Raw genomic sequence first — 25,538 nt, forward strand, 5'->3', positions numbered from 1 at the left:
GGGGAGGGGGGGGATGAAGTCTATGGGGAGGGGGGGGATGAAGTCTATGGGGAGGGGGGGATGAAGAATATGGGGAGGGGGGAGGATGAAGAATATGGGGTGGGGGGATGAAGTCTATGGGGAGGGGGGGGATGAAGTCTATGGGGAGGGGGGGAATGAAGTCTATGGGGAGGGGGGGAATGAAGTCTATGGGGGGGATGAAGTCTATGGGGAGGGGGGGGAATGAAGAATATGGGGAGGGGGGGGATGAAGTCTATGGGGAGGGGGGGGATGAAGTCTATGGGGAGGGGGGGGATGAAGTCTATGGGGAGGGGGGGGATGAAGTCTATGGGGAGGGGGGGAATGAAGTCTATGGGGAGGGGGGGATGAAGTCTATGGGGAGGGGGGGATGAAGTCTATGGGGGGGATGAAGTCTATGGGGGGGATGAAGTCTATGGGGAGGGGGGGGAATGAAGTCTATGGGGAGGGGGGGGAATGAAGTCTATGGGGAGGGGGGGGAATGAAGTCTATGGGGAGGGGGGGGAATGAAGTCTATGGGGAGGGGGGGGAATGAAGTCTATGGGGAGGGGGGGGAATGAAGTCTATGGGGAGGGGGGGATGAAGTCTATGGGGAGGGGGGGAATGAAGTCTATGGGGGGGGAATGAAGTCTATGGGGAGGGGGGGGAGATGAAGTCTATGGGGGGGGGGGAGACTATGGGAGGGGGGGACACTATGGGACAGGGGAGAAAAAAATATTCTGTACAAACTGTCCCATAGTAAGAAACACTATGGGACAGTTTGTTCAGAATATTTTTTTTCTGGGTTTCTTCCTCTAAAAACTAGGTGCGTCTTATGGTGAGGTGCGTCTTATGGAGCGAAAAATACGGTACTTAGTATTAGTAAATTCTGCCCCTACTCGTTATGCTGCAAGTAGGGGCATGTCTAGTAAACAGCCATGAGTGGTGGGTGGGGGCCCTAAATAACAATAAGGGGTGGACCTATTGTCCTCCTCCCCGACCCCCATCCATGAGCGGTGGGTGGGGGCCCTAAATGAAAATGGGGGGGGGGACCTATTGTCTTCCCCCCTCTACCCCCACCCATGGGCAACAGGTGGGGGCTAAGTGTAAATACCCCCCGAGGTGACTAGGGGTCCCCAAGCCTCTAGTCACCCCTCAACCCAAATTTTTTTTAAATAAAGACCTACCTACCCCCTTCACCCTAAAAACAGTGAGGGGGTAACAATAAAATGAATGTAGGAGTGACTGTGTATGTGAGTGTAGATATCGTACCTGTGTGTAGTGTTTGAGAGTGATGCTAAATAAGACTGTGTGTTGCATTGAGTTCTGGAGGTCAGCCCAACTGTGCCACTCAAAGTATTGACTCCTAAGAATTGGCCCAGGCTTCTGAAATCTAGGAGAATTTAATACGTTTGTCAACCTATATAATATAAACAGAGAAAGAGAGTGATTTTTTTTTTTTAGCTTCCGTAACTAGTTGTTTAGTCTAAAAATAACCTGTTTTAAAGTTGTCTTTAAACCACCCATGGCACTTTCTTCCAGTGCAGCTCAGCAGCCGAGGTGAGAAATCACATATTCACAGTGAAATGTGACAATCTCTGTCTCACTGTGCAGGGAGTTTCCAAAGAGACATCTTTGAAGCTTTGATTAAAAAAAAAACAAAAAAAAACCTACCTGTTTTTTTTTTTTTTTTAAATGTATTCATGATGTGTCTTTTAGATGCTGACTACAGAAATACATTACGAGCTACTATCACTTGTTTGTTACCTGCCACAAGCAATTTTTAATGAAAGTGTTCAAAATCTATGGCAATTAATCAATTGAGAAACCATTCCATGTTTGTGATCCGTATCTGCCATATATGTAATTCTTGTAACCTTGACTTTTGCTTATGTTGCTGTCTTGTGGACAGTAATTTGATGAGCTCAGCAAGTTTGAAATGGTGCTGGACCACCCCTAATTGCTCACCCATCATGAATAATTTATTGGAAGTATCAATATGCTTTGAACCTGATGCTTGACACTGCGTATCTGAGAAGCTGATTTGTAATTTTTTTTTTTACTTAAAAAGCAACTTGAAGGAAACTGTTCTTTGCGAAGTGAAGTTAACTTAATGTATTAAAAATAGAAACCAGACACACATTCGCTGACCTGGCAGTGGACTCCCAATCCACCTATCCATTCTAATTACCATCATTCCTACACACCTCAAACATATATTCATTGTCACCTGGCATTCAATTCATTACCATCTGGCATTCAAAACTTAGACATGTTTTTCCAGGGCTGAAAACTCTCAAATCACTTGTTTACCCCAATTGTTCCACTTCATCCTTTTTTTGCCCTATTAATGGGTTTAATCCCACTTCCAACATAGCCAAGTGGCTTATCCCTTTTATTATGAAAGTATTTATAATTGGAGCCTTATCTAATAGACTCTCTCCTGGCTAGCGTATATGTGTATATACATAGAGGATATAAACAAATAAAAAGAGTAATGGTGCAGTACCCCCTAAATACCACCACCTGTGTGCTTAAAAATTGCACTCAAAAACTTTAAAATAACAGAGCCTCCACTGTTTTCTCAGCTCTATTATTTACCAATGAGGACAAAAACCTTGATGGAATGAAATAAGAAACGAACAGTGCAAGACGTCAATATAATAGTCAACAGCGCATTTATTTCATACGTTAACTTAAAACAGATAAAAGAAGCATATAATTAACTTCCCTGATGATGAGGTCACCAATACTCTCCACCCAACGCTTTTCGTCACTCCAGGTGACTTCCTCAGTGGTCCTTCCGATGTAAAGACGTAATCCTCTATACCAAGCATGTCAAACTTGCGGCCTATAGGATCTGCTTAAGCAGATCTCATCTTAAGGTAGGGGAAGAGGGGCATGGAGGATCTGCCTGTGTAGTGTTCTATACTGGGGAATGGGGCAGTGTATTACATTGAGGGAGGGAGTGGGCAGTGTATTAGAAGGCAGGAAAAGTAACCAAAAAAAGGGTAATTTCTTTTTATGGTGACACATAATAAAAATTGGCACCTAATACAGTGTTGTTTTTGGTGTTTGTAATAAAAAGGGAAAGGGGGAGGGGTGCACTGTGTGGAGTGCAGATCAAAACGTGGTAAGAGTAAAAGTAGTTGTTAAATTGTGCAACAAATTTAGAACCCACGTCTGGAAAAAAGAAATATGCTCGTGGCTATTTACCAGCGTATCTGAAGACACTTGCGCTAAAAAGTTCGAGCTACTGCAGCACTGGTGGGCGGTAAGGAAAATTTACCATCAAGAAAGATGCATCAGTGGGCGCTAGGTATAAAAAGGTTGACTACCCCTGGTCTAGCCATTTGAAGCTGATACAATTCACTCACATGCACTGCAAATAGATGAAATGGAGTTATACTGATTGTTGACTGAAGGTTTAAATTGGTGGGGTTTTATACGATTGTCTCTAAATGGAGTTTTGACATTTTAAATGTGTAGTTTTTAACAGCAGTATTTTGAATTAAGTTGGAGTTGTTATAAATGTTGATAGCAGAAAGTAGTAGTTGAAATGACTGCTCTTTACAAATCCTGTTTAGATGTCGTTGGCTGTAAATCCTGTCCTTTTTTTTAAAATGTTTTGACTAATTCATGAGCACCCGCTATTAATGATGTGACTATTTCTATTAATGTCGCTCAATTCCAAAATGATAAAAAACATCTATTTAAAAAAAGAATAATCACATTACTTCAGCTTCACTTAACGTACGTTGCTGGAAATGTGGTGTGGATGTGTTTTACTTAAAACGTTTGTTTTTGTCGGTTTTATTTATTCCATTTCTGTCATAACACATTCTCTTCCTTTTCTCATTTTATGTTTTGACACCTCTTGGCAGAAAGACATAACAGGATATCTTTATGCTGATCCCCGGCAGTGCCTCCTCTGTGCTACTGTAGGGGACGCAAATGCTTCTTTTCATATTAAGGCTCTTTCTTATCTCATTCAATTTCACGGTTTTATTTTTTTTTCTCTTGAATATGCGCCAGCGTTTTATGTCTTCATTTTATTTAAAAGCAAAAGAGTATTAAAAGGGCACCGTTGCCAGTGTGTTGACAGTGATTCAAGAATTACAATTAAAGTCAAAAGAAGAAAAAAAAAATGTCCGTTTACTTTCAAGTAGTAGGTATTACTAGAAATATTCAGTATAATCTGACTGGGTCAAAGAGACCAAAGCAGAAAGATGGTGATAGCTGGATAACCTCTTCAAAGAATTTGCCAATCTGTCTGAAGCCTTCTGGCAAGGTACAGAAAAGGCCAAGCTTTGTCATAATGAAATAATAATAAAAAAAACTGGGACCGAAGATTGAAACTCAGAAATAAACTTTGCTAACTGACTATAGAGCTACTGCCACGGAGGCCACCTGTGCGTTTCGCCGAGAAGGACTTTCTCAACGTGTGAAGGTTGAAGGATGTATGGCATCACTTTTCCTCTTTATATATTGTATTATTCCACTAATTTACTGTAATAGTAGCAAACTTAGAAACTTGCAGAGAGTCTGGAATGTATGACTTATTGAGATCGTACTAAGTATGCTTCTCCAGCTGATGTTAATTGATCATGTTGATAATTTCCTCAACCCAAAATGAGAGAAACTTTGCTAAGTACCAACAGAAGACAACAAAGATAACAAGGCATCTCCAATTGAAGAAAAGAAGAAAAGAAAACATGGAGATCATTTTAAAGGGACACTATAGTCACCAGACTATAGTGCTGGTGTCTAGCATGTCCCTGCAGGCCTTTTAATGCAAGCACTGTTATTTTTAAAGAAATACAGTATTTACATTACTGCCTAGTAACATCTCTAGTGGCAGTCACTCAGACGGCCACAAGAGGTGCTTCCTAGGTCTGTAATGCACAGTGTGTAGCACTGGCGTTCAGCGTGCATGGAGATGCTGAACACTCCCAATAGAGATGCATTGATTTAATGCATCTCTATGAGGATATGCTGATTGGCACAGCGCAGCGTTTTGCCATGCATGCCTAAAGGCATGCCAATGATTTTCTATGGGAAAACCATTGTAATGGCTGAGATTATCAAGTTTGATCTCAGCCAAGGGGGAGGAGCGGGGCAGGGCCAGCGCGAAGAGACCTACGTGGTGCTGGAAAAAGATGAGTAAACCACCTTTTTACATATTTGTTGCTTTAATATGCTTCAAACAGCGTACGTTAAAGGGATACTTTAGTCACCAAAACAACTTTATCTTAATGAAGCATTTTTAGTGTATAGATCATGCACAATCAAATGCTTCTATGTGAAGCATTGGACCATAGAAAGGGTAGAAAAAACATCGGGCATGTCACAAAAGGCAGCAAAGAGAGCTTTGCCCAGTGCTGGATCCAGGTAAAGTTTATTTTTATTTTACGAGATATTTTACTTTGACGTGCTAATAGTACATAAAAGGACATTTTAAAATAAAATATCCTTTTTTTTTTTTTTTTTTTTTTTAATACAAAATGGGTTAGAGTTATATAACTCCCTGGAGACAGACTGAGAAATTGGAAAAGAGTCAGGTAATATCACAAACACATATTAAAACTGCAAATGCTGTAATATCGATCAAATTTCGCAAAGCAGATCTGCTATTTAAAAAGGTGAGTCATTAGAAACTTGTCATCTAAAGCCGTGTTTCTTTATCTTATTTGTAGCAGAGTGCTGTTCCTGCGGCATATTTTTTTTTATTTCAAACATCCCGTATATCAATCTTTCATCCAACCCTAAATATTATCATTGTGCCAGATTATCCTACAGCGCTGTATTCTAGATGATTATAATGGTAACAAAACAAGCTTGTTCTACAGGACTGATGATGAGGCCCTCTGAAGCACGCTTACAGTCTGAAGGAATATGTGAAATTTTCAAGAGCTTGAATATCTAAAATGAGATGGGAAACCTACGGAATACTTCAGAAGTATCCAATGCAACAAATGGGTTCTAAAGTAACTTTACAATAAAATCAACAGATATATAAATTATATGCTATACCAGGGATAGGCAACCTTCGGCACTCCAGATTTTGTGGACTACATCCCCCATAATGCTCTTACAACCAAAATGCTGGCAAAGCATCATGGGAGGTGTAGTCCAAAACATCTGCAGTGCCGAAGGTTGCCTATGCCTGTGCTATACCTACCTAGACTTTCTGGCCATGTCCTCGTTCACACCTTAGAAACCATTATGATGCGCATGCACTGCCAACCATAATATAACTATAGTATAGGTTTAAATCTTAAAATAACATGTCCTCTATGTTTTACTAGAGATTGTAATAGCTTAAAAGCTTGAAAGCCAAGGGGGTGTAACCAGGTTAAATTATAAAATAGTTAATTTCTATTGAAAAGTGCACTTTTTGCAAAATGGAAAAGAGGATACACTTTTCACACATAAAGTTTTTTTTTTAGCAAACTACAGTTGCTTAGGGGCCTGGAGTGTACCTTTAAGACGTCTGAACACATTGACAGAGCTCTCCAAGCACCATAAATCATTATGACACACTGTGTATGTGTTGCATTACATTGTTTCATACATTTTAATTTTTTGTTTACAATCTTTTGTTTATTTGATGCTTTGTTGTATATTTAGATAATTGTCTAACATGTTTAGCACATATCTCATAGGCTGTTTTGCCTAATATTTATTTTTAATTCCATTTCATCCAGGATCATTTACAGATTCTTAAGTTCAGCTAGTTTTAGCATGATACATACCGGTATATATGTATACACATGTATGTTCTTTGACTTTATATTTTTATTATTTATCAATTAAAAGATGTATATATTTTACAGATCAAGTTGTGTTCATTTGACTTCCTCTTTGGAGTCTGCATACTCACAAATGATCCACCCATTTTCTGCAATAGTTGTAACATTTTCATATTATTTTAATAAAATCAATTGACCACTCCAAAATACAAATCTCCAGTTATGGGAGTTTTTGAAGCATAAAGTTATTTGGGCTATACCTTAAAGAAAAAAAACTTATAAAAGCCTCTGCAAGCCTTCATATTTTTTTGACCAATTGGAGGCTCTGATTATAAGCCGGAGGGGGGAGTGGGAGGGGGGGGGGGGAGGGGGAACGTGCTGAAGCCAGGCTGCAGAGAGAACCAGGTACAAGTGCTCATTGGCACTTGTAGGAAAAAGCGAGCAAGCACTAGCAGTGCACGCCAGCCACTTCCATTAGCCCAGTGGAGCTAACAGAAGAGGAAGAAAACCTCCCTGCCCGTCTGACAGCCATGGAGATATTACCTAAATGATTTATAAAAGGGCACTTTTATAAACTGGCTTTACAATGGGATACTTCATGGTCATAAAGCGCTTCAGCAATATGGCCCTTTAAGATCCACATTTAGGTTTATTACATATATTTGCAATTATTTTCAACGTTAATATTTATCCGAGTGTTAACAATCATTTTCTTTCTTTTTTTTCATTTCTGTGCTCTTTTTTTTTTTTTTTTTTTTTCTATTTTCCAATTCTCTAAATACTAATAAAAACTAATGTTTATATATATATATATATATGTGTGTGTATATATAGAAAATAACAGAAGGGACATTTTTATCGGTTTGTAAAAAAGAAAAAAATGTTTCATTGTTCACTTAGGCCCAAGGATGAAAAAAAAATGTCTTGCAGCAGTTGCTATAGCAACTGGCCTGTCAGGTTAGTTTTATTTAGGTCCATCGGTAATTCTCATTCCCAAAAGCATGTTGTCAGATTCACTTTTAGTCAAAGTAGAGAGGGGAAATATTTTTCATATTATTTGCTTGTTGTTCTCACATAATATATAATTGCATTTAAATGTAACAGTTCTGGTGCTGGCAGGAAGGTAATATAAAGACATTGTTTTATTTAGACAGACTCCATTAAATTGGCAAAAAGCCGTCAAACGGAATTATACTTCCAGAAGAATTTTCCATTATTATCAAGTTATCATCTGCATTCCAGTGAAATGGTAGAACCCATTAAGAATTGTTTAACGAAACACGACCTCGTATGGCAAATTTGCAGCCGTGTAGATACAGCACTTTTAATGAATTTGTGAATTTGGGGGACTGTTAAGACATGTCAGGGCAAATTCATGTACTGTGATCTGTAGTAAGCAACATCCCACAATTTCTTTCCCTCGTTACCATTGTTTTTCTTTTTTAAATGGGCGTTTAATAAACCCTGGCATATGATATTTTATAAGTAAAAGGAAATAAAATTAAAACTGTAAATAAAAATTAAGAAAACAGAAAATATAAAATGAATAAACGTATAGAGTGTATATTATGAGACATTGCATTGAAGAGAGATCATTAAGGAAAATACATTCAGATTTTCAAATTAATAAAATTATCTCTGCATTATTTTGATGCTTTGCTGGAGGGCCATCTTGTAGTACAGAATGCACTGGAGGTTAATAGACGAGAACATATTATTTTATGAGCTCTCTCAATGTAAAAGAGTTCTTGTTAGCCGATTGTAATGAAAATGATTTTATTTTTTAATATTTTTATTAAAATATATAAAAACTTGCACCAACTTTCTCCCTTTTCTTGATCATTTGCATCTCTTTTATCCTGCTTGGAGACTGTCATTACCCACTGCCGCTTCACGCTGAATGACTTTTCATTGACAAATCAAGTTGAATGCATTCAGGAAGTGGGAGAACTAAGAATGTTATGATAGCTGGTGTGTTTCTGTAATAATCACTGAACAATTAAAGGAGCACATTTAGAAATGTGACCACTACAGCTCAGTGCAGTAATTGTTACCTGTAGTGTCTCAGCACCCGTCCCCCAGTTCAAACCATTTAAGAGCGGTGTGGGAAAAATAGGGGCTCTTCCAGGTACCGGGAGACCACCTCCTCTCTGGCCAGGTTTATCATACAGAACGTACATTCTATTTCTCATGAGCATAGTCAATTTTGTAGGTTCGACCATGGCTCTCAGCCTATGAAAGCCATCTATGTTGGGTGAAATTGATTTGATTGGGTGGTTTTTGTCATACCTATTCTAAACAGAGAATCCAATGAAGCATAACCACTATACTGAGCTTTGGTTATTATGTCGCTTTGAGATGAACTGGTATGGTTGCCATTTAATGGTCCTTTAATGTTAATAAGTTATGTGCAGAAAACGTTTACATTTTTTTATTTTAATTCTTTGTTTTTTTGTTTTGTTTTTACATATAGTCGGTATGAACCATATGTAACTATGTCGGTTTGAACTATGACAAAAATGCAACACTACATACAATAAAGCATAGGATGTAAAGCAAGTCTTGGTGTACATACGTCGGCATTGGTTGCATATATCACATCAGTATCACCATGAGAAGTAAAACAGAACATTTTTATAGCATTGGAACAGAGTAAGATAAACATGAACACGTAAACTGGGGTGAACAGTCTACTCCTTTGTGTTAGGGGTGCTACCCTTTGTCCACTTGGTATTAATAGTGTCTGCTCCCAATATGAGATTTTGTGAGGGTGCTGGGCTGAGTATAGTTATTGGGTTGTGGTCTGCTAAGGATCCATTGGTATGCTCTTAGAGCTAGGAATGTGACCATGGGATTGAGTTGAGTAAATGTGGCCATTTTCCAGGGCAGTAACGTTCCACTGAAAACCCAGAGGGTGCGTTTTGAGACAGTCAATCCTGTGTTTAATCATTTTGAGTAAGTCGGTTTTATTGTGGCTCGTCTAGGTATATAATGGTGATCAGTGTACAGGTTTGGTTTGTGTATGGAATATGAGATATGAGGACATGGTTGGTCCTGTTCGGGGATTGGGTGATGGGTATCAGGGGTGAACTTTTGGATATGTAAGTTGGGGTGTTCTAAAGCAGACAGAGGAGAGAGAAGAGAGGGTAAGGAGGAGTGGGGGGGGTGGGTAGCTGGAAGGAGTAAGGGTGATCAGAGTGCCAGTGGTCCTCGCCAGACCCAGATTCCTATGTGGGTAATGGGAACTTAAAGAGCCATGGGTCCCGAATTTTAAGAAAACTATTTTAAGCTTCCTGTTGATTCACACCTTTTACTTAATGTGCTGTGCAACTATCGTTAGCAATTTGGGTTTGCTTACTTACATTAAACTAAATGCTGTCAGGTAAGAAGTTACCACCATAAGGTTTGTTTTGATAAGTTTATTATCATAAGGCTAAAGGGAGAAGCCATTGTGGATATTTTTGCACCAGACAGGCAACTTTCTGCCAGGGAGATGAAATCCGTCAATGTGGTGCTCAATGCGTTTGCCGTACTGTATGTGGCAACTATCACAATACACTAGCCATTCATGTACAGCGCTACGGAATCTGATGGCGCAATATAAATAATAAAATAATAATAATGCTAAAAGACCGTCATACTCACTAGACGTAGGACCAAGAGATATTTTGTATCCAGTGCTTTAGGTCACATTTTCAAATAAGATGTGTCCATTCTCTGCTCACTGTCATCCCTGGTAGCCAAATGCGGAGTTGGTGGTTTAAAAAATAAAAAGCTTAGCCCATTCCTGGGCATTCCACAGAATCGTATAGCTCTGTGCAACGCTCTCACTGTTAAACTATTGTTTCTAGGATCTGTAAAGGCTGGTGATGTAAGATTCAATTATTCTGTCACTGGTCCTTAAACGGTTAACATTACATTAATTTATTGCTATTTTTAGTAGTAGTATAAGCAATGGGCAATGTTTTGCCACTTCTCCGGCACATAAAAAGTTAAAAATAAAAGAGAAGCACACAGTCAACAGAGGTTAGTCTATCTGTATTTGTATTTATATGCCCTGGGTCCGAACCATGCCTCTCTGTGGTCTCATTATTTCCTATTCGTAATTGTACCTCTGGCATGAGATTTAAAGGGCTTAATTTAATGCACGGGAATCTTGACAGTAGCTCTTTATCAAGCTGAGAAAAATATAACTGCTTCCCCGTGGCATTTCTCCTGCCCTTCTATGTCGCACTTCAGATGTTTTATTTTAGAAACAATGCCAGCCCCATGTTTTTACTCTTGTATGCATTTATAAACCATTGTTTTTTTTTTGTTGTTGTTTGTTTTTTTAATTAAAGGGACACTCTAAGCACCAAAACAACTTTTACCTTAATTAAGTACCATATATACTCGAGTATAAGCAGAGTTTTTCAGCACATTTTTTGTGCTGAAAAACCCCAACTCGAGTTAATGTCTGTATTATGGCAATTTACTTTGCCATAAAACAGACAGGGGGCTGTGGGGACTGCAGAGCGGTTACTTACCTCTCCTGCAGCTCCTGTCAGCTCCCTTCTCCTCCGCGCCGGTCCTTTCAGCACCTCTGTCAGCTCTCAGTGTAAGTCTCGCGAGAGCCGCGGGGTCATAGTGCGGCTCTCGCAAGACTTTAAATAAATGAAATACAATAAAAAATAATAATTAAATAAATAAAAAATAATAATAAAAAATTATTAAAATAATTAAAAGAAAATAATAAAATTGCCCACCCCCCACCAAGGCTCAGCTACACACACACACTGCACTCATACACACACACTCTGCATTCATACACACACACTCTGCATTCATACACACACACACTGCATTCATACACACACACTGCATTCATACACACACACTGCATTCATACACACACTGCACTCATATACACACACTGCATTCATACACACTCTGCACTCATACACACTCTGCACTCATATACACACACTGCACTCATACATACACACTGCACTCATACACACACACTGCACTCATACACACACACTGCACTCATACACACACACTGCACTCATACATACACACTGCACTCATACACACACACTGCACTCATACACACACACTGCATTCATACATACACACGCTGCACTCATACATACACACGCTGCACTCATACACACACACGCTGCACTCATACACACACACGCTGCACTCATACACACACACGCTGCACTCATACACACACACGCTGCATTCATACACACACACGCTGCACTCATACACACACACGCTGCATTCATACACACACGCTGCATTCTCATACACACACACTGTAAATACATATTCATTTAATGTAATTTTTTTAGGATCTAATTTTATTTAGAAATTTACCAGTAGCTACTGCATTTCCCACCCTAGTCTTATACTTGAGTCAATAAGTTTTCCCAGTTTTTTGGGGTAACATTTTGGGGTACATAGTTAGCAACTGTCCAATTTTTACTGGAACAGTCCCATGTTTTGGGCTCCCATCCCAGCAGAAATGGGTCTCTATACATGTACTGCATGCCTGGTAACTAGACTGAAGTTGTACAATACATCTGTGCATTCAAGTGCCAACACGACACACAAATACATTTGTGCATTCAAACGCCAACACTGCACACACATACTCCCCTGCATTTTTATTATTATTATCAGGGGCGGGCTGGGCCGGGGGGCAGGGAGGCAATTGCCCCCCAGGCCGCCCGAAATTCTTTTAGGACCGGCCGCGGTGGGCCGGCCCTTTAAATGCTGCAGCCGCCTGAGCAGAGCGCTCAGACGGCTGCAGCAGCTTCTCCCCTCCCCTGTAGCGTGGCCGGAGCTGGTCTACGGTCCGCGGTCCCGGCCGGAGTGATGGGAAGGTGCACACTGAGTGTGCACTTCCTGTCAGTCCGGCCGGGTACAGGAAACAGAAACTCCTGTTCCGCGCGGAGTTTCTGTTTCCTGTAACCGGCCGGACTGACAGGAAGTGCACACTGAGCGTGCACCTTCCCATCACTCCGGCCGGGACCACGGACCGGAAAGCAGCTCGGCCACGCTACAGGGGAGGGGGTAAGAAGAGGGGAGGTAGGGGGTGAATAAGAAGAGGGGAGAGGGTGGGGGGAATAAGAAGAGGGGAGAGGGTGGGGGGAATAAGAAGAGGGGAGAGGGTGGGGGGAATAAGAAGAGGGGAGAGGGTGGGGGGAATAAGAAGAGGGGACTGGGTGGGGGGAATAAGAAGAGGGGACTGGGTGGGGGGAATAAGAAGAGGGGACTGGGTGGGGGGAATAAGAAGAGGGGACTGGGTGGGGGGAATAAGAAGAGGGGACTGGGTGGGGGGAATAAGAAGAGGGGACTGGGTGGGGGGAATAAGAAGAGGGGACTGGGTGGGGGGAATAAGAAGAGGGGACTGGGTGGGGGGAATAAGAAGAGGGGACTGGGTGGGGGGAATAAGAAGAGGGGACTGGGTGGGGGGAATAAGAAGAGGGGACTGTGTGGGGGGAATAAGAAGAGGGGAGAGGGTGGGGGGAATAAGAAGAGGGGACTGGGTGGGGGGAATAAGAAGAGGGGAGAGGGTGGGGGGAATAAGAAGAGGGGAGAGGGTGGGGGGAATAAGAAGAGGGGAGAGGGTGGGGGGAATAAGAAGAGGGGAGAGGGTGGGGGAATAAGAAGAGGGGAGAGGGTGGAGGGATAAGAAGAGGGGACTGTGTGGGGGGAATAAGAAGAGGGGACTGGGTGGGGGGAATAAGAAGAGGGGAGAGGGTAGGGGGAATAAGAAGAGGGGAGAGGGTGGGGGTAATAAGAAGAGGGGAGAGGGTGGGGGTAATAAGAAGAGGGGAGAGGGTGGGGGAATAAGAAGAGGGGAGAGGGTGGGGGAATAAGAAGAGGGGAGAGGGTGGGGGGATAAGAAGAGGGGAGAGGATAAGAAGAGGGGGGATAAGAAGAGTGGGGGTTAAGAGAAGGGGGGGGATAAGAAGAGGGGAGGGTAATAAGAGGGGAGGGGGATAAGAAGAGGGGAGGGGGGTAATAAGAGGGGAGGGGGGTAAGAAGAGGGGAGGGGGGTAAGAAGAGGGGAGAGGGGGGAATAAGAAGAGGGGAGAGGGGGGAATAAGAAGAGGGGAGAGGGGGGGAATAAGAAGAGGGGAGGAATAAGAAGAGGGGAGGGGAGGGGGAGGAATAAGAAGAGGGGAGGGGGAGGAATAAGAAGAGGGGAGGAGAGGGGGGAATAAGAAGAGGGGAGAGGGGGGGAATAAGAAGAGGGGAGGAATAAGAAGAGGGGAGGGGAGGGGGAGGAATAAGAAGAGGGGAGGGGGAGGAATAAGAAGAGGGGAGGGGAGGGGGGGGAATAAGAAGAGGGGAGAGGGGGGGAATAAGAAGAGGGGAGGAATAAGAAGAGGGGAGGGGAGGGGGAGGAATAAGAAGAGGGGAGGGGGAGGAATAAGAAGAGGGGAGGGGAGGGGGAGGAATAAGAAGAGGGGAGGGGAGGGGGAGAGTAAGACGAGGGGAGGGGGGAGAGTAAGAAGAGGAGGGGAGGGGGGAGTAAGAGGAGGGGAGGGGGGAGTAAGAGGGGAGGGGGGAGTAAGAGGGGAGGGGGGAGTAAGAGGAGGGGAGGGGGGAGTAAGAGGGGAGGGGGGAGTAAGAGGGGAGGGGGGAGTAAGAGGGGAGGGGGGAGTAAGAGGAGGGGAGGGGGGAGTAAGAGGGGAGGGGGGAGTAAGAGGAGGGGAGGGGGGAGTAAGAGGGGAGGGGGGAGTAAGAGGGGAGGGGGGAGTAAGAGGGGAGGGGGGAGTAAGAGGGGAGGGGGGAGTAAGAGGGGAGGGGGGAGTAAGAGGGGAGGGGGGAGTAAGAGGAGGGGAGGGGGGAGTAAGAGGGGAGGGGGGAGTAAGAGGAGGGGAGGGGGGAGTAAGAGGGGAGGGGGGAGTAAGAGGAGGGGAGGGGGAGAGTAAGAGGGGAGGGGGAGAGTAAGAGGGGAGGGGGTAAGAAGAGAGGGAGGGGGTAAGAAGAGAGGGAGGGGGGAGTAAGAGGGGAGGGGGAGAGTAAGAGGGGAGGGGGTAAGAAGAGGGGGAGGGGGTAAGAAGAGGGGGAGGGGGTAAGAAGAGAGGGAGGGGGGAGTAAGAAGAAGAGAGGGAGGGGGCAGTGAGAAGAGAGGGAGGGGGAGTAGGGAGAGGGGGAGGGGGAGTAAGGAGAGGGGGCAGTAAGAAGGAGGGGAGATAAGAAAAAGGGGGGAAGAAGAGGGGGAGGGGGAATAAGAAGAAGAGAGGGGGAGTAAGAAGGAGGGGAGATAAGAAAAAGAGGGGGGTAAGAAGAAGGGGAAGTAAGAAGAAGAGGGGGAAGGGGAAGTAAGAAGAAGAGGGGGAAGGGGAAGTAAGAAGAAGAGGGGGAAGGGGAAGTAAGAAGAAGAGGGGGAGGGGGAGTAAGAAGAAGAGGGGGGAGTAAGAAGGAGGGGAGATAAGAAAAAGAGGGGGGAAGGGGAGGGGGAGTAAGAAGAGAGAGAGGGGGAATAAGAAGGAGGGGAGATAAGAATAAGAGGGGGGAAGGGGGGGGAGTAAGAAGGAGGGGAGATAAGAAGAAGGGGGAGTAAGAAGAAGAAGGGGGAGGAAGAAGAAGGGGGAGTAAGAAGAAGAAGGGGGAGGAAGAAGAAGAAGGGGGTAAGAAGAAGGGGGGTGTAAGAAGAAGAAGAAGGGGGAGTAAGAAGAAGTAGGAGGGTTAAGAAGCTCGAAGGGACAGCTCTATAGGACAGGGGGCAAGACAGGGAGCTCTTTCACACTATGCGCACACACACACACACACACACACACACACAATGCATCCCTATACATACACAGAAACACACAATGCATCCCTATGCATACACAGAAACACAACATGCTTCCCTTACACACAGAGAAACACACAATGCATCCATTACACACACACACACACAGTGCAACCCCCACACAAAGACAATGCATCCTTTGCACACATACACAGAAACAGACAATGCAAACACACACACACTGCTTTTCTTACATACACACAGAAACACAATGCATCTCTTACACTCAATGCACACACATACAGACACACACCTTGCATCCCTTATGCATACAAGCACAGATTCACACAATGCATCCCTTACACACAACCAGAAACACATAATACATCCCTTATACACAAATACACACTGCTTCCACTACACACAAACAAACTGCATCACCTGCACAAACTGGTATCCCTATAAACTACATACCATAAGCACACATATTAGATCCTCTACAATAACTCCACTAACACATCCCCTACACACTCCACTCCCTGTGAGCGAACTCATGGGTGGGTGGAACATATAAGTGGACTTATGAGTGGGCCTTATGGGCATACTCACCGTCAGGCCCTGGGGCCCAGACCTTGAGCTGTGTAAGAGGCCCCCAAAAAATGGAGCTGCTTCTAATTCTCCCAGAACATTGAATTTTGTGACCACAGTTGCAAACAGCCTCCAGAGATCCTGTTCTACACCAGACCAGTGGAGCCAAACTGCAGCTCATCATCATCCTCATCTAATTGTAAGTAGGCAATCTAGTATATTATTAGTGACACTAATCTGTAATTTACCTCACATTAAAGGGACACTATAGCTTAATGAAGTGGTTGTGGTGTCTATAGCTGGTCCCTGCAGGCTTTTTAATGTAAACACACACTGTGTGCAGCACTGGCGTTAGTTCATATGGCAGATCATATGGGTGGGGCATTGTGATGTCACATGGGGGGGCGGCAAATTTATATTTTGTCTAGGGCGTCAAAAATCCTTGCACCGGCTCTGATCCTGGGCAGGTGCACCAGTCTACTGGTGACCCACAGGAGGGGAGTTCACTGATTGCACTGCACTCTCCTCCTGCCCAGACCCGTCTTGACCGCAGTGCAAGTGCCCTCTGCCCTCTGCCCCTAATTTACAGTGGCTCACACTCACAACAAGCAGTGCCTGGAGCCCTTTGCAGAGACGGAAACAAAGAGGTTCTGCGGCAGCTGGCCGTCCTGCAAGCATTACATTAAACAGCTGTTCCCCATGCAGCCACAGGTGGCCTTGTGCTGGGAGACTGTGATTACTCTTCACTTCCTCCCAGCCTACAGAGCAGCGCATGGGGGAGAGAGAGGAGGAGGCATGATTTAATCTTACAATAAATCCTCTAAGCAAACCTTTATAAATTTGGGGGGATCAGCTCTGTTTCCACAGTTTATTGGTGTCTGATGTCTGTATTAATATTGAGGGATGTCTAAGTAGTAACATCAGTGTGTGTCAGCAGGGCCAGCCGTTGGGGTGGGCAAATTGGTGCGGTTACGCAGGGTGCCATGACAACAGAGGCACCCGGCGGCCAACACAGCTCACAAGTTGGGTACACCAGCATATTTAATTTAAACGATTCGCTGGTGGTCCACTGGTGCGCACCAGCAGTAGGTGCAGTCAGATCATATCCTCTCCCTCGTGGTTCCAGCGCTCAGTTAGTGAGTCAGAGCACAGGCTCAGAGATTCTCAGCCTGTGCTCTGACAACATTGAAAGTCAGAGCCGTGAACGAGCGGGTATGGCAAAGAGCTACCTATTAGCATAACATCATAACATCAATATCCATTATAAAGCCAGAAAAAGGTGGGCATGGATGGTGAACTGATTTGGTGGTGCAATGGGCCACTTGACTGGTTTTGCCCCCCAGGCCTAAGGCTGCCAGCCCTCCCCTGATTATTATTGCCATTTATATAGCACCAACAGATTCCCTAGCGCTTTACAATATTATGAGAGGGGGATTTAACTATAAATAGGACAATTACAAGAAATCTTACAGGAACGATAGGTTGAAGAGGACTCTGCTCAAACGAGATTACAGTCTATGTCCAATGACAACACTGCACAAACACACCGCTGCATTCATAGATGCCTAAACTTTACAAAAAGACTCCTATGTTAAAACCATCCATTGTGTCTTAGAAAAAAAATTACATATATATTTGAAAATGACAGGGTACAACGGATGAAAAATACGACAGATTTACAGGTGAGAAAAAAATTTTTTTGCTGAAAATTAAATGAAATAGTGTCAGCAAATAGTTTCTAAATCTCCCAAAAAGTGTACCTGTAATTTTTTTTTTTCCAAATGTTGGTAAGTATCAGGTAAATTTGTTTTTTGTTTTTGAAAAAAAATGTGACATTTTAAGTATTGTTCTGACCTGTGTGCGCAGCATCTATATTTTCATTGTCACACAAGTTTTCCCTGACCATCAATGTTCCTGGTACGTTGCCTGTAATTTGATGTTCAACAGCCTGGATTTTAAAGCAATTTGTGGTACGCGTGGTATAAACCTCCCCGGGCACTTATTAGCTCTGTCACAGTTTGATCAATCAGATTGTATCGCATGCCAGTAAATACATATACACAAACAGATCCACTGTACTCCGTCGAATGCAATACAGCAAAATGTATTTTCGAGACCTTTTAGATAAATGTTTACTAGCTCATTCTTGTATGCTGTCTAAGGAAATTCCTAATTAATCTTAATTTGTAGTTATTTTTAATTAAAACTTTTAGCGAGCAGCAGTGATTTAATCATGTTTTCAGTACACTCAGAGCCCCAATTTTTAGGTGGTTTAATTAAACTTAAGTCTCTGCTGCTTAAGCATTAGTATATCCCTGGGACTCCAGGATCACACTCTTGATATAATTCGGCTTGTGGAAAACATGATGATCTTAATGTTTTCAGTGCCAGGGGGTTGAAACGCACTTACTCAAGGTGTATTGGAATTATTATTTTATTTTGCTGGTACTGACGGTGTTATATAAATATATAGGTAACTATATTACATCATTCGCATTGTGATTTTTTTTTTTTTTTTTTTTTTATTTAAAGGACCGTTCATAGCTTTCCTTTTTTGTGTTTTATTTTTTTTTATTTTACTTACTGTCCCATAAACAAAGCCTTTACTTTTTCCTTTTCTTTTATTATTGCCCTGCGTAAATACTGCTAGCGGAACAAAATTACTTTTGGGACCTTTTTAAATATTCTTTTTTTGTTTGTTTTCGGAGTGTAAAATATTTGTTAACTCGTGGAGTTTCATGTTTCGAAAATTACAGTAATAGTTAAAAAGTACAAACACAACATGTAATAAGCTTATGCAGGTAAATCTAAAGAAACGAATATGAAAGGTTCCTGATAGTTTAGTTTTTACAGATACCTGGATGCCAGTGCATTAATACATATATCTAATCAACTAACCATAGTAGCACGCTGTTGAAACCAAAGTTTAGATTGCGAAAGAATTTACTTTGAGGGTGGAATGATTCTTAGTGTTAGACGTGGTAGTTTTGGTATTTTGGAACACCTGTTTTTCCTGTGATTTTTAATGTCCCAACAATCTCTAAAGACGAAAACACCTTGTTAAAGGACCAGTAAGGTCCCCCAGGTTTTAACCCTGCAGCTGTAATCATAGCAGTTTCAGAGAAACTGCTATGTTTACATTGCAGGGTTAATCCAGCCTCTAGTGGCCGTCTTCCTGACAGTCGCTAGAGGCACTTCCCCGATGCTCAATGCGAAAATCGCATTGAGCACACAGAACGTCCATAGGAAAGCATTGAGGCTTTTTTAATGAGTGCGCATTCGGCTCCACTCGAGAGCTGACGTCGGAGGGGGAGGAGAGGTCACCAGCGCCAAGGCAGCCCGGCGCTGGGTAAAGGTAAATGGCTGAAGGGGTTTTAACCCCTTCAGCCCAGCAGGGGGGGGACACCTAAGGATTATATAGTGTTAGGAAAACAAGTTTGTTTTCCTGACACTATAGTGGTCCTTTAATGAGAGAGGTTAGAGGAGAATGGCCCAGTCTGGTTCAAGCAGACCCTCAAATAGCCCCTAAAATAGCCACCTGAAACCACCAGGCTAAGAAGAGAAAATATCTGAATGCACAATATGCCGAACCTTAAAGTGGAGGAGCTACGGCAACTTTTACCACACAAGGTTCCGTCCTTTGACTTAAAGCTTATCTGACATATTTTGCACAGACCCAGAAGATGACATCTCCAGATGGCTGCCGAGTGCAGTGGAAGGTACGTTTACTTACTTGAAGCCGTCCTTCTCGGTTAGCACCTTCTTCTCCATCTTCTTGGAGACCTTCTTTTGCTCCTGGCATTTAATTTGCCAGGAGCAGTGGCAATGCTGTACTAAGGAGAGTACAGCACTGAGGTCTATGGAAGATAGCCCGAGAAAATGGGAGCCTCCAGAGATCATATCTCTCGATGAGCAAGACAAGGCCTGAATTGCATGGCTGTCACTTGTGACAGCTCATTGGATTGGACAAAAGTTGACAGTAGCTCCACCTTTTGTCAACCTCAGGCTTGCCCTTAAGACAACGCAGCATCTACCGTACTTTGTCTTATGGTCTCTGTAAATTGCATTGGAGTTTCATGGAAAATCAGAACGCTGAAGTATAATCCTTATGAAATGCTGAGAAGTGACTGAGTCGCTTTAAGAAAGGGATGTCTAAAGAGTTTTTCCAGTGCCTTTTGGATCCATGCCACTAAAAATACATGCTCTCCCAGGCAAAGGGGAGGGGGATCATAATAATTACAAGATAGTATCCAATATAAACTAAATGGTACAACACCTGACTTCCTACCATATCCTGCGGATTTAGATTAATTAAAATGTGTACTAACCATGGTAATCTTATGGCTATCACATTGTTAAATAACTTGTGGTTGCCACAACTCTATCCAAAAATCTATTTTTTTTTCATTACTTTAAAAATATATATATTTTTAAGTACCAGAGTTTCATTTGATCTTTCAATTTACAATCTGATCCAACAGCTTAGCACAGGGAGCAGTGTTTGACCTAGATTCTGTATAACATGGCCAATGTTTGTGTATGTGTGATCATGCATAAAGCAGCTTTATAAATGTCTCTTCATGCATAATAAAGTTGTATGTATGAGTCTGATCTGTGTTTTACAAGTATGTGTGAAGAAACAGCATAATATACCAGAGTGCTGCATATATTTATTTAATCTCCAACCTGTAGCACACCCCACTCTTGTGATTAAATTGCAGGATTATTGCAAACTGTTAAACAATCAGAACCTGTGTTTTGTGTTAAGAGGAAAAAAATGAGGTCCGGGGGACTTGATATGCATTCCTCATTCATTACAGATCTTGCTTCTGCTCTTGACATTGTTTCTACACAATAAACAAAAATAGCAAATGCAAAGGATTGTCGTTTGAGCTTAGTTTGTGATGTTATGTATGTTATGTGTTGATGTGATGTTGATGTGTTGACCTTTTTATTACAGCACAGTTATAAATGTCATCCAATAAGAAAAATTAGGATATAGAAAACATGGATATAAATATTAATATAGAGCATAAAGAGCATCAAAAAGATATAGAATTGTCTGCCTTGAGTTTTATGAAAAAACCTAGGTGTTTGTTTTTTTGGGATGGCAAAGGTTTAACAGTTAAAGTGGCACTCAATGCACAATGACAACTACAGCTGATTGTATTCGTACAGTTGGCAATGAATGACGATGACACTTGTTTGTGCAGAGTCTGTTGACTAAATGCAGAATTTGGGCAGCGATGATAAGGTAAAAGCCATGGGCTAACCAGCACACTCATCCTCTCTTAACATGCCATCCAAATCTTACACAGAAGTGTATTTCCAGAAAGGTTGGGTTTCAGATGCCAGGAATGCCCCGGTTTTTATTAGACCGTTCAAAAATTGTTTGATTCATCCAACGGGATGACACCCAGGCACTTTTTGCCCCATAACTACTACAATGAGCTTTAATGGTTATGATGCTTGGAGTGTGCCTTTAACACACACATTGATATCTTGGTAATCCAGGAAGAAATCAAAAAATACCAAACTGGAGGTGGAGATTGCTTGGAGATTGTCCATGAACACATACGTGGTAGAACATGGTAGCCTAATAATTTTACCGTATTGCTCAATTATGGGAAATGCCATAACATAAAACCAAGTTATCCACCATCAAATTGTAATATTGTTTCTTTATTATGCTCAGTGCTATGTTATATGATTATTATACTGTCTCGTTATGGTAACAGAACATTAATATCTACAAATGTATGCATCATAATACGTCAATCATTGTTAAGGAAGAATACCCATGGTATTGTTTTAATGTGTATTTTGTTTTGCTTAGGTGCCAAGAGACTAACAAACAGAGCAACTCTATGGTATGTGCCACTGTCTCTATTGAATGTGGACAAAGTCATTGAAGTTCCTCCTATTGAGGTAAGTGTTCTGTTTGTATTTCCCTTAAATAAATAAATTATTATTTTTATTATTATTATGATATTTATATATCGCAATCAAATTCCGCAGCGCTTTACAATGGGTGGACGAACAGACATGTAGTTGTAACCAGACAAGTTGGACACACAGCAACAGAGGGGTTGAGAGCCCTGCTCAATTAGCTTACATGCTAGAGGGAGTGGGGTAAATGACACAAAAAGGTAAGGATAGTATTAGACGAGTGACAGTTGCAGAAGAGGAATCAGGAAATATGGTATGCAACATATCCCTGCTATAAACCTATATGGTTTATGTGTCTTCTACCATTTTTAGTTTTCTATTTGTTCCATTTTTTATGTGCAGATACACATTGATCATTCATGATTCAAAAGCTGCCAACAGGAGTCACTAATGAACTTTATTATGTTTGAGAGTTCTTCTTTGATATTGTAAATTGACACCCCAGATAATTGAGTAAAATATAAATATATATATATATATTTTTTTTCTTTTTCTAATATAAAATATTGGTCCTTTCAGAGTAAAAAGTTTAATTATACTGTAAGAATACCCACATGCAGACACAGACAATCTCACTGATATACATAAGCTCATTGACATAAAAACACAAGCTCACAAATGCATGCTGATAGGCTGACTGACAGACAATCTCACTGACACACACAGACAAGCTTATTGGTATACACACAAACGTAGTACAGACATAAAGTGAATAATAATAGTATCCCAGTGAGACACACAAGAAATAACAGATACTCAAACACCTTAGTGAGTTTCCCTTTATCCTCACAACAAACCTAAATATAAATACAGTATAAGGTGGAGTATCTTCTTATTTGAATAGCTGACAATAGGAAATATTCCTAAAGATAAAACAAAGTAGGACACATAATAGTGCAATATCGCCTGTATACATTTTAAAAGTGCAAAAAGGGGATGGAATTTCACTCACAAGGCTCAGACTTCCAGCTCTGTGGGATAGCAAGGTTCCCACTCCCTTCTTTATACTACCAGGAGGTTTCAAGTAATGAGATATCCTCTCAAAGGTAAGTAGGAGAATAAAGTGCTTTATTAAAAGTGCACAAGTAACTTTAAATAAAATCAAGACCTTACAGTTTGAAGGTAAGTCTTTGGAATAGTCCTTAGTAGTGCAAAACATGTTTCACTTCGTTCAGAGGCTTCCTTAGTTGCTGATATGTTGCTGGTCGTAAGTGTCCTTTTAAATGATCTATAATTGGCGCTTACTTGCTGCAGTCGGTTCGTGCGTTCGTGTGATATTTCCGCTTCCGGGTTGTGAGTGAAATTTCATCCACTTTTTGCACTTTAAAATTGTATACAGGCGATATTGCACTATTATGTGTCCTAATTTGTTTTATCTTTAGGAATATTTACTATTGTCAGCTATTCAAATAAGTAGTACAGACATAATCTGACACGCACAAGCTTTCTACAGACAAGATCACTGTCACACACACACACGCTCACTACAGAAAAGCTCACTGATGCACACATCCTTCTACAGACAAGCTCACTAACACACAAGATCACTACAGACAAGCTTACTGTTATACAAATGTTCACTGACACACACATGTTCCATACAGAAAAGCTCACTGACACACACATGTTCTCTACAGAAAAGTTTGTAATAAACATGGTCTAGATATTCTGTGGCCACCCTTTACTTTTACCTGCGAATGAGTCATTGGCACAATGCCACACCTACAATGGAACAGATATGATGAAATGCTTTTAAACCCTCGCTTTAGAGGGATCTGGTTTTATATGCAGTGGAGAACCTCAGGCTTTACCAAACTGTTCCAAAACAATCTGACAGAATTCATGAGCGGTATGCACTGATTAGTAGAGCTATAACAAATGACACACGTACACACACAAGCTCACTCACTAGCAGGTGCACACACACACACAGGCTCACTCACTAGCAGGTGCGCACACACACACAGGCTCACTCACTAGCAGGCACACACACACAAGCTCACTCACTAGCAGGCACACACACACAAGCTCACTCACTAGCAGGCACACAAACACAAACTCATTTACTAGCAGGCACACACACACACAAGCAAGCTCACTCACTAGCAGGCACACACACACACACACACACACACACACAGCTTACTGTAGTAGTTCTGGTGTCTATAGCCTGTCCCTGCAGGCTTTTCGTAAACACTGACTTTTCAGAGATGGTCACTAGAGGTGCTTCCTGTGCATGGAGGCACTGAACGTTCCCCATAGAGATACATTGATTCAATGCAATGCATCTCTATGAGGAGATGCTGATTGGTGTAGCGTTTTGCAGCCAATCCTATGGCAAAACATTGGATTGGCTGAGATCATCAAGCTTTATGATCTCAGCCATAGAGGCATGGCCAGTCAAGGGGAGACCAGCACAGCGATGGGGAAAAAAAAAGGTGAGTAAAAACACTATTCCCTTGCCAATGGAAAGGGTCTTGTAACCTAAACAGACACACACACATACACACACCTTGACACATACATATACCATGACAGACAGACACACACACACCACGACAGACAGACACACACACACACATCCACATGACATACACACATCCACATGACATACACACATCCACATGACATACACACATCCACATGACAGACACACATACCATGACAGACACACACACCATGACAGACACACACACCATGACACACACATACCATGACACAGACAGACACACACACATCATGACAGACAGACACACACACACACACACACACACCATGACAGACAGACACACACACACACACACACCATGACAGACAGACACACACACACACACACACACCATGACAGACAGACAGACACACACACACACCATGACAGACTGACACACACATTATTGCGACCGGCCAGAGGATTGTGCAGACAGGCGGCATGCTGGGTGACCGTAGAGGGCAGGTGGCTGGTGGCGCATGTAGGGAGCTGTGCTGTCTCTGCTCTGCTCCCCACCGTGCAGCTTAATGAGACCGGTCTCATTAAGTAGCGTGCGAGGGTGGGGGAGCAGAGCAAAGACATAACAGGTCTCCCTCCTGGAAATTTCCCGGTATACCGGTGGGCCAGTTCGGCCCTGTATCTATATGTGTGTGAGATTTTTGCTAATTAAAGTCTCGATTTAAATAGAGCCGGTACGTATTATCAGCAGTTTATTGACTTCCGGTAAGCCTTTCATCAATTTGATTGATTTTAAATTCCATCGTTAAAGACTTATCAGAAGCCGATAAATACAGTTTTGAATAACCAATCGGAAGCCTATATTTTCCATTGAAAACCTTAGCCTTTGGTGATTCATTTCCACTTAATGGATCTGGCAATAGCAGCCAGCAGACAAATAGTTAAAAAGGGTAATCCACACTTGGATCCTGTGCTAACTGTGTCTACAGGGGTATCAGATAAACATCACTGATTATGCCCATATGGTTAATGGCATTTTGTTTTACTGCAATTGTCAAAA

The 25,538-nt window shown here is 42.3% G+C and overlaps 2 protein-coding genes across 6 annotated transcripts in view; both read left to right on the forward strand.

The window, feature by feature from the left end:
• Positions 1–25,538, forward strand: part of GPR153 (G protein-coupled receptor 153) — a 506,259-nt gene that overhangs the window by 166,025 nt on the left and 314,696 nt on the right. The gene's annotated exons all lie outside the window — the stretch shown is intronic.
• The window catches only part of ACOT7 (acyl-CoA thioesterase 7), a 209,738-nt gene that overhangs the window by 44,480 nt on the left and 139,720 nt on the right, over positions 1–25,538 (forward strand). For all 5 annotated transcript variants that reach the window (XR_010086050.1, XM_063436456.1, XM_063436455.1 and 2 more), the window contains exon 4: positions 21,920–22,011. Coding sequence is in view for 4 of the 5 variants with exons in the window: in XM_063436456.1 (XP_063292526.1) it covers positions 21,920–22,011 (92 nt within the window). In the remaining variant the exon portion in view is untranslated. The remainder of the gene's footprint in view (positions 1–21,919; positions 22,012–25,538) is intronic.

The sequence above is a fragment of the Pelobates fuscus genome, chromosome 11 (genome assembly GCF_036172605.1).
Source record: "Pelobates fuscus isolate aPelFus1 chromosome 11, aPelFus1.pri, whole genome shotgun sequence".
Taxonomy (NCBI): domain Eukaryota; kingdom Metazoa; phylum Chordata; class Amphibia; order Anura; family Pelobatidae; genus Pelobates; species Pelobates fuscus.